Source organism: Oreochromis aureus, linkage group 23 (genome assembly GCF_013358895.1).
Source record: "Oreochromis aureus strain Israel breed Guangdong linkage group 23, ZZ_aureus, whole genome shotgun sequence".
Classification (NCBI taxonomy): Eukaryota; Metazoa; Chordata; class Actinopteri; order Cichliformes; family Cichlidae; genus Oreochromis; species Oreochromis aureus.
The window spans coordinates 11,036,994-11,047,093 of record NC_052963.1 but is presented as its reverse complement, the minus strand read 5'-3'; the positions used below and the strand labels follow the sequence as shown (position 1 = coordinate 11,047,093).

General features: G+C 43.4%; 1 protein-coding gene across 3 annotated transcripts; it reads right to left on the bottom strand.

The window, feature by feature from the left end:
* Positions 1–1,751: 1,751 nt before the first annotated feature.
* On the bottom strand, positions 1,752–9,861 carry LOC116328883. Of its 3 annotated transcripts, XM_039606410.1 has the most exons (4): positions 3,432–9,861; positions 3,090–3,274; positions 1,958–2,081; positions 1,752–1,865 (listed from the first exon to the last, which is right to left on the bottom strand). In XM_039606410.1, exon 1 carries the CDS (start codon positions 9,658–9,660, stop codon positions 7,894–7,896), a length of 1,767 nt encoding a protein of 588 aa, XP_039462344.1. In that variant the 5' UTR covers positions 9,661–9,861; the 3' UTR covers positions 1,752–1,865; positions 1,958–2,081; positions 3,090–3,274; positions 3,432–7,893. The 3 variants fall into 3 exon arrangements, with proteins under 3 accessions (XP_039462344.1, XP_039462343.1, XP_039462345.1); XM_039606409.1 differs by having other exon boundaries at positions 3,090–9,861; XM_039606411.1 differs by lacking the exon at positions 3,090–3,274.
* Positions 9,862–10,100: the final 239 nt, after the last annotated feature.

The following is a 10,100-nucleotide window of genomic DNA, read 5'->3' as shown; positions in this document are numbered from 1 at the left end:
CTATGGAAAAGTTGATGGCAGTGAATGCATTAGCTGTTTTTCGATCAAAGCTCAAGTGATGTGACTTGACTGCCAGCAGATGGTTGCTGTCCTGATATATGCCATTAGCATAGTTAGAAAGATACACAGGCTACACGAAAACTGCACAAACACTTGTACTGCATCTTGCAATAACTGAGACACCTTACTTTCATAATATGTGGTTGATAACATTCACCTACAGCCCCCAAACATATACTCTAACACCAATCCTGTCCTCAAAGTCAACCACAGTGACCCAAATATCAGCATAATATTTTAGATGAACCTCACTTGAACTTGTTTTCAAATGCATTGCCAATGAACAAATGTGATCTGAGCTATCTGGAGTGCAAATTCAGCTGTTTTCTATTGGAAGCAGTTAACTTTATCCAATATGGAAATTTTTATACACTATTTTCTCTCATTATCACCTGCTAGTATTTCTTCATTGTGTGTTTACCAGGGCTGAAGACATCCCTTTCAGACAAAAGCCTCCAAACATCCCAGTTGTATATTCTATCACAGATGTGTTTCATAACCTCGTCTCTTCCATCTAAAGGATGTGTCAAAATCCCCTGCAACTGTTTACCCTTCTGAGAAGGAGAAACCGATTTCTTGCTTGGTTCCACGTGTTCCATAAAGCAGTGTTGTCAGCGGATCACGTTTCAAGACCCTATCAACAACACGTTGCACCATCTTGTTCCAGACTGAATTTGTTGTCCAGACATTGTGTTTAGGCGCAGGCTTGCATCAGCTGTTTGCTGACGTGTGCCTGTGACAGAGACACATGCATGCATCATGCTCACCATCCTGTGTAAATGTGTTTGCAGCTGTAGTCTGTGCATTCACCTCTGACTTTGCACAGTGCACACTATTTTTATACAGTGCTGTGAAAAATTCTTGAGTTGCTAGTCATTTTTCTAGGAAAATGAGACATATGTGCAGGAAGCATGAAGAAATATTAATGGAAACACAATATATAAGCAATGCTGGGTGTAACACATAACACATCTACTGTAATCACATTTCATTTTTTAATATTGCAGCACTTAATTCAGCAGTTTCATTAGAGTTGCAATTATGTTGTTACTTACATTACAAAGTTCTTTATTTATCTGCATCTTCATTATCTTCATTTCTATCTGCCCATCATCAAATTGCTATCTGAAGTTTGTTTTTCTATCCAGGTATGCTTTTACTGTATTGGCATTACTGTTTGACAGATGGCTGCGACTCCCTGAGCCTGGTTCTGTTGGAGGCTTCTTCCTGCAAAAAGGGAGATTTTCTTCCCACTGTCTCCAAGTGCTTGCTCAAAGGACTTCTGCGATTGTTGTAAGGTAAAAACTCTACAATGATAGAGTGAAAACCACCCAAAGCACCTTGAGGCAACTGTTGCTATGATTTGGCACTACATAAATAAAAATTAATTGAATTGAATGGCTGCAGCCACTCGCTATACCTTTGTCCCGATCTCCTTTTTTGCATACCTCAGTTTTTTCTCCCTGTTTCCCTTCCTTAAGAATGGCTTCTTGACAGCCACCCATACAACTTGGACCATTTTTGATGACGCAGGAAATTAAGAACTGAAGGGCCAGATGCATCTCTCGAGTCCTGTGTCAGGTCTTTCAGGAGGTTTTTCTGTTTCCAAACGACATGACTTTCAGATACTGTTCTGTAGATAAGTTTTTTTGTATGATACTCTGTGATAAGGACCCAACACACACACCGGATTTCATGCAATGCAAGTCAGTTTTATTCTGTTTTGGCAACTGTTTTTTCTTTCCAGCACCAGTCACTCAGGTACAGTTGCTTCCTTCCACACACCTTCTCCGTCCCCGTTGTCACTATATATGCACACAGAGAAGAAGAAGATGATTACGTTGAGCAGTCACACCTGCCCTCTCTGCCACACCTCGGCACCGCCCTGAGAGCTCACCGTAACACCCCTCCGCTGCAGCAGGCCAGAGACCGCACCCCTGCCACGTACTTCTTTTGTCTTCCACTTGTTCAGTTTCTCACACTGAAAAAAGTTTTTGACTAATAGCCCTTTGGGAATCACCCTATGGGAGCAAAAACACTATTTTATTCCTGTCAAACTTTGTTTCAATCAAGAAAATGGGAACAGATGACATGTTTGTGTGACAGGCTGTTAGTAAAAAAGTGTTAAATACACTGTTAAAAGTAATTTTATGCTAAGTTGTCTGTTATATGTAGATACAACACTGGGTTATCCTTGAAAGACCTTTAGAAAGCCTCTATTTCTCAAGGCCACTTTTAAAAAAACTACAAGCCTGGCTACTTGGAAGCAAAATATAAAGAAACGTAAGGTCGCTCAAGACTTTTGCACACTACTGTAGCTGGTTCAACAGAAAACTGGGTAATGACGACAGGTAATCAGATACCCAAAACACTTCTTGAAGTAGTATTCCTTTAGGAAAGCATGTATAGCAGAAGCAGTCGATGTCAGCAGCTAATGACCTCCTGGAATCTTTTCTTTAAGTATTTTAACAGAGTTTGTGTCTTGTTTTCAATAATTTTGCACAGAAACACAAAAATCAAGTATCACAGCTGCGTCATACTAAACCGCAAGTGATTCATAATGTTCTTGTGTGACAGGACTGGTTTATGCACAAGACATATTAGAATATCATTAAGTTTGCTTGCTCTGATGTTATCATAGACAAGTCTGACACCGCCGCTGTCAGATGGGTGTAACTGCACAGGAGTGGAGATCTTGTATTTCTTACAGACCCAGTAAGAGTCCTGATCACTATCTTTTCACCTTAATTCTGTTTTGGTTCTCATGAACTCACTGCTGTCGTCTCGCCCTTCAGCCCAATCCAACAAAGCGCCTAATCGGATTTCAAACAATGCTAAATGCATGACCGAACAAACTCTAACAATGCTTATCTTATTATATTTTGCACCCACCTAATTTTTCTCTCACTGTAATTGTTTAACTGGAGCTAAGAAATCAGGGCATGCTCATTCCCCCACCCCTAATGTCTGTTGACACCGAGGCCAGACTTTAACTAACTGCAAGATTATTGTGTAATATGTGGGTGTACCTTATGTTCATTCGTGCGTATGGACCTTTGTGCTGCCCTCACGTCATGCGACCATGTGAAGCTAGACAGCCAGCGAACAAAATAGACGAGATCTTCCACACAAGGCTTGCTTTTCTTGCTTTTAATGAAGATCCTTTAAAGCCTTATCACTCTCAAGGCTTCTCCTTGCTATTTCTTATTTGTAACTGAAACATACAGAAAGTGAAAATAAATTGCTAGCTAATACACATCTTAATGAGAAACTTAAAGATTAGCCTAGCTTAACACATGCGTTACATTAGCATCACAGTTAACTCCAGGTAAACACATATAAAAGTTATTTCTGAACACATTAATACTCACAAAGACGAACGTTTCCCAAGGTACAAGCGTGTAGGGCACTCTTAGCGTGTACATGAACTCTTTCACTCTTTTAATACTGCCGAAGCACTTTTCACAGCATTAACGGAGAAAATACGTCAGATAGGTTAATGATCAGAGCGCTTCCTCGCTCCCATTCCCGCACGTACAATACAAAGATCGCTTGCGATAACGATGTCGCACTCTGAGCAAATTTCAAATCCACACATCTTAACTGTTTTTAGCATGAATTACTTATGATATTTCTTAACTTTGAACTTATTTATCACCTTGCTTACGTAACTTAATCAGATTATGCACTAACTACTGACTTTTGACCAAAAGGCATAACACTCCCCGCTTGATATAAACACATTATATCACTATAAACATCAATAGAACATATTCAAACATCATTTAGCATCGAAGAATATTCATTCAGTCTCTGCAAGCAAAACAAATATCTCTGAAAGTGGTCTGAGAAACATTTTAACAGTCCCATCTTTTACAGTCCGCACTTCCACTTTTCGGACCTTCTTGTCGCTGCTGGGGAATGTTTTTACTATTAGTCCCATGGGCCATTCGTTCCTGCTGGCTTGGGAGTCCTTTAGCAGGACCACATCTCCTTGTTTAACATTAGGTCTAGTCTCTGTCCATTTTGCACGACTTTGTAAGGTGGACAAATATTCTCCTTTCCACCTTTTCTAAAAGGTATCAGCCAGGTGTTGAACATGTTTCCATTGTTTCCCAAACAACTGCCCTGATGAAAAGTTCCCGAGTGGAGCAGACACAGCACTCATCTTCTGCGTTAGTAGCATTGCTGGAGTGAGTACTGCAGGACTGTCAGGGTCAGTGGATATGGGGACAAGAGGCCTTGCATTAATAACTGCCATCACCTCAGCCATGAAGGTGCACAACACTTCATGAGTAAGACGTGTTTGTTCAGTTCGTGACAACATTGCATCCAGAATGCGCCTGGCGACCCCTATAAGGCGCTCCCACGAGCCTCCCATGTGAGACGCATGAGGGGGATTGAATGCCCAAACACACCCTCTCTCTTGCAGGTACTTTCCTACTGCTCTGTTTCCTCAGTCTAGGCCTAATTCCTTACAATTGGTGCCTCTGTCTGAGCGCAGAAACTTGGCTGGGCCCCAAATAAAGAAGAGCCTTCGTAATGCATTGATAAAACTATCAGCAGACATAGTCTCTATCAGTTCGATATGCACAGCCCTAGTTGACATGCATGTGAATAACACAGCCAAACATTTGTTCTGGGAACAACCACCTCTTGTATGACGTGTCACAATTGTCCATGGCCCAAACACATCTAGGCCTACAGTGGTAAAGGGTGGTTCAGGGGTTACTCGGTCTGCGGGCAAGTCTGCCATTTTCTGGATCTGCATTTTGCCTCGCAACTTGCGACATGTGACACACCTATGAATGACAGATGGCACGAGCCGCTTCCCTCCAATTATCCAGTACCCAGCACCACAGATAGCTCCTTCAGTTATGTGTCTTCCTTGATGAGCTACTTGTTCATGATAGTGAGTTACAATTAGCATGGCGATGTGGCTGGTAGATGGGATAATCAGAGGGTGCTTTTCATTTTCTGTGAGATCGGCAGCGGAAAGACGTCCACCGACTCGTAAGAGACTGTCCTTGTCCACTACAGGATTGAGCTTTTTGAGTGCGTCAAATATGCCACTGGCCTTTCCTTCTTTAATGTTTTCAAGAGTCCCCTTGTAAGCTTCTTGTTGGACAGCTCGAATGATGACTACTTTGGCTCTGGTGAGTTCTTGGACATTTGGTGTCTCACTGAAACTTTTCCATCCCCTTTGTCCACTTGTCTTTTGTGCAAAGGATGTAACTACATGAATGAGTCTGGCTATGACTCTGCAAAGAGTGGTCCAGTTTGAGTACTTTTTGAAACGCTCAGAACCTAACTGTGGCTCTGCTACAGTAGTTTTCATTACTTTTATTTCTGGACGTATCTCTGTCTTTTTCAGGTTCGATGAGCATGAAAGGACCAGTGTGTGGTTCTGTGTGTGTGTCAGAGTACAGAAAGGGTGGACCTGAGAACCAGGTACTATTCTGCAGGTCTGCTGCTGGAATGAACCTAATGGCTTGGTCAGCTGGATTTAACTCAGTTGGTACATAATGCCATTGACGCGGATGGGTGGATGCTCTAGTGCGCGTAACTCTGTTGGCAACATACATGTAAAATCGTCTGGAGGTGTTGTGTATGTACCCCAACACAATCCTACGGTCTGTGTAAAATGTCACATTGTCTACTTTAATGTCTAACTCGTCTCTGATGAACTGAAACATTTCCACCGCGAGCACAGCGGCACATAGTTCCAGGCGTGGTACTGTGTGTGCGGGGCAGGGTGCGAGTTTAGACTTCCCCATTACAAACCCAGTATGACACTCTCCTTCACTGTCAACTGTACGCAGATAGACTACTGCACCTATAGCTACAGTGGAGGCATCACAGAAAATGCATAGTTCTTTCACTTTTGTTGTTCTTAACGTACCTGGGCTGTAGCACCTTGGTATTTGGAGGTTTTCAAAGGCTTGCAAAGAGTCTTTCCATGAGTCCCACCTCTCCTGCTTTTCAGGGGGTAAAAGTGTGTCCCATTCTTTCCCATCAGATGACAGTTCTCTGAGTAATGATTTGCCCTGCATTATTATAGGAGCAGCAAATCCCAAAGGGTCATAGAGGCTATTAACTGTCGACAATACTCCCCTCCGTGTGAAAGGTTTGCTCTCGTTTTATACCTGGTAAGTGAAGCTATCAGATTGTAGGTTCCAACAGAGTCCCAAGCTTCTCTGAACTAGAAGGGGGTCTACTACTAGGTCTAAATCTTTCAGGTCCTTTGCACGATCCTCAACAGGGAAAGCTTCCATGACTTGAATGCAGTTTGATGCCACTTTGTGAAGGCGCAAGTTAGACTCTGCTAACATGTTTTGCGTTCTTGTGAGCAGGTTGATTGCTTCCTCTGGCGTGGCGACTGATGTGAGCCCATCGTCAACATAAAACTGACGCTCAACAAACTGTCTTGCATCAGATCCGTGTTCTCGTTCACCCTGTTGAGCTGCCTGTCTCATGCAGTAGATGGTAACAGCAGACGACGGGCTGTTTCCAAACACGTGGACCTTCATTCTGAACTCGACTATGTTCTTTGTAATGTCATTGTCCTCATACCACAGATAACGCAGATAATCTCTGTGGTCTTCGCGCACAACGAAGCAGTAAAACATTTGCTGCACGTCAGCTGTCAGGGCTATGGGTTCTTTGCGGAAGCGCAACAGCACTCCCAACAGGGAGTTGTTCAAATCAGGTCCGCCAAGAAGCACTTGATTGAGCGAAATTCCATCACATTCTGCACTTGAATCAAACACGACTCGTATTTGTTGTGGCTTCTGTGGGTGGTATACACCAAACGTGGGCAGATACCAATGTTCTTTATTTCCTGGCAGAGGCGGGGCAGGCTCGGCTTGATCGTTATCCAACATTTTCTGCATGAATTGGATGTAGTGATCTTTCATTCCTGGTTTCTTTTCCAAAGTCTTTCGGAGAGAGCAGAGGCATTTTAGGGCTTGTTCTCTGTTGTCTGGGAGCCTCCTTCTGGTGAGTGAAAGGGTAAAGGTGCAACCCAGCTGTTCTCTTGGTTTTGATAAACTTCATTGTCCATTATTGTCAGGAATGCTTTGTCGTCGATAGACATGGCTTGTTTGTTATCACCCTCAGATCTAACGAACACAGAGTGTCCCAAATCGTCTGTGACGCAGGTAGCATTCATAGTGACCCCATAATTCTCTTTAACGTGAATTGTGTTTGGGCAAGGCTCAAAATAGGATGCATGTCCATTATCTAAGGTGTGTGTTTTGTAGACATTGACCTCTGACTGACTGTGCGCTTTTCCTAGACACACGTCCCCCACAATAACCCAACCCAGGTCTAGCCTTTGGGCGTATGGTGCATCTTTGGGTCCGTTGATTTGCTCACGTACCTTATGGAACCTGAGGACGTCCCTTCCTAGGAGCAAAAGGATTGGGGCGTGGTGGTCGACAGGTGGGATGTTATCTGCGACTGGAAGAAGATGTGAGTGATGCTGGGCAATCTCTGGAGAGGGTATTTCAGATCTGTTGTCTGGAACAGAGTCACATTCAATTAAAGGGGGTAGATGGATGTTGACTTCTCCATCCAAGGACTCGAGGAAGAAGTTTACAGCTCTCCTACCTGAGGTTTGTTCTCTACCAGAGCAAGTCTTTAAGGTGTATGGAGTGGATCTGGCATTGATACTGAAAAGGCTGAAAAACTCTGACTTAACCAATGACCTGTTGGACTGTTCATCTATTATTGCATACATTTTTATAGCTCTCTCTTTTTGGCCTGCGGGATACACTTTGACTAAACTGATCTTAGAACATGAACGTGGGCTATCACTTTGGCCACATACCTCTATGCACTTCGACTCGACTGAAGGTGAGCTCTCAGTTTGCTCTTCATTGTCGTTGTTTCCTGGTGTAGTACTCTTACGGGCAGGAGTAGGACCAGGATGCATTGCAGATAAGTGTTTAAGGCTGTCACACTCGATACACTTAACCACTGCTTTACAGTTTTTTGCAATGTGTTGGACAGACCCACAGCATCTGTAGCAGATGTGATGCTCTTTGAGATAGGCTTGTCTTTCTTCAATGGGTTTGTCTCTAAAAAGCTTACACTTTTTGAGTGGATGTGGTTTTTTGTGGATTGGGCACTGGCGATCCGGTTCCTCCATTTTCTTTGGACTGAGAATATTCTGGTCCGGCTCTGCCGTAATGTCCATTTTGTGTGCTGACACCGTAGGCTGCGACTATATGACCTCAGTTTTTCTGTGGGAGAAGGGACATGGGTGTTGGCCTTCGACATAGCAAAGCTTGGGTCATTCCTCATTTTCGCTTGCCGTTGGACAAATTGTGTGAAAACTGAGAAAGGAGGAAATGACACACTATGAGTCTCCTTGTACTGTGTTCCTACAGTTGTCCACTTTTCCTGTAGGTTGAAGGGAAGTTTATCCACTATTTGCCTGACTCCTCTAGCTGTGTCCAGGTAAGCAAGGCCTGGGAGTGCGCCATCTTGTTTAGCACACTGTAGCTCCAATAAGATGTCACTAAGTTCTTGCAGCTTAACATTGTCTTTACTTGTGAGTTGGGGAAAGTCCTCTACCTTTTTTAAAAGTGCATCCTCAATAGCCTCAGGTGAGCCGTAGCACTCTTCAAGGCGTTGCCAGACCATCTTCGCACCTGCAGCAGGATTGAGGGTGTGCACAGCATGAATCCGCTTAGCCTGTTCGGATGATGTTGGACCCAACCATTTCGTTAGCAAGTCTAATTCCTCTCTTGGAGACAAATTTAAGTCTTTGGTTGCGCTGATGAATGAAGTTTTCCATGCCCAATAGTTTTCAGGTTTGTCATCAAATTGCAAAAGACCTGTGCTGATTAGTTCTTTGCGAATTAGGTATTTTGCAAAATGTTGCGTTTCACTTGCTTCAGGTAAGCAGTTGTTAAAGTTGGGGGTGTGCTTTGGGGAGTTGGACCAGTACGTGTCGACTACACATGTGTTCACTGTTTGCTCCTGTTTCCTTTCTCTGTTTACAGGTGGTGGTTTCATCTGAGAGTTAGTTATAAAAGGATTAGTTATTTGTGTACTGTCTTGTACATCTACTTCATTGTCATTCACTTTAGGAAGCTGTGCTGGGTCGTGCTGAGTGTCTGGGTAGAGTAACTCACATTGTTGTTGAACATATTCGTTAGTGCGGTGCACTGTACTGATGGGCTCAGCGTCCTCACAAAGTTCTCCATAGAGCTCCCCGCTCTGAATCTCTGCTTCTTCATAGGCTGAGGCCTCTGCTATTGCTTTTTGGCATTGGAGGACATGTAGATGAGCATCCAGTTCAGCTCTCTGTTTCATTGCATTGGCTTCCTTTTCAGCGAAGGCCAGTTGATCTCGTGCTGCTTGAGCTTTGGCGTAGACCCTTGCAGCTGCAGAAGCTGTTGATGAGGATGTCCGTTGAGACCGCCTTGTCAATGTTCTGGATTGCTGCGACTTGGTGTCGAATGGCTGAGACTGTTGCTGCATTGTAGCTGGTTGAGTGGCGATGTCTGGTTGCTGTTCACCACCGGCTGCTTCGTCTAGCTCTTCAGCAGCGTAGTCTTTTAGATAATTTCTTCCTGAGCGTAGACTCATGTTGCTTAAAGTAGCTCTGTATGCTTGAACCCACTGAGTAGGCGTCTTTTTACTGTGCTGCCCTCACGACACGTGACCATGTGAAGCTAGACAGCCAGCAAACAAAATAGACGAGATCTTCCACACAAGGCTTGCTTTTCTTGCTTTTAATGAAGATCCTTTAAAGCCTTATCACTCTCAAGGCTTCTCCTTGCTATTTCTTATTTGCAGTGTTGGGTAAGTTACTTTAAATTAGTAACTTAGTTACATTACTAGTTACTTCTCTAAAAAAGTAACTCAGTTACTTCAAGTTACTCGTTACTTTCAAAGTAACTAGTTACTAGGGAAAGTAACTTTGGTTTTACTCAGAATTCTCTTGTTAATGTGTTGCTTCTGTAACTGGATACCCAGCAAGATTGCCAGTCTTCTATCTTGCTTACTTGCCACAAGTGCACTGTGCC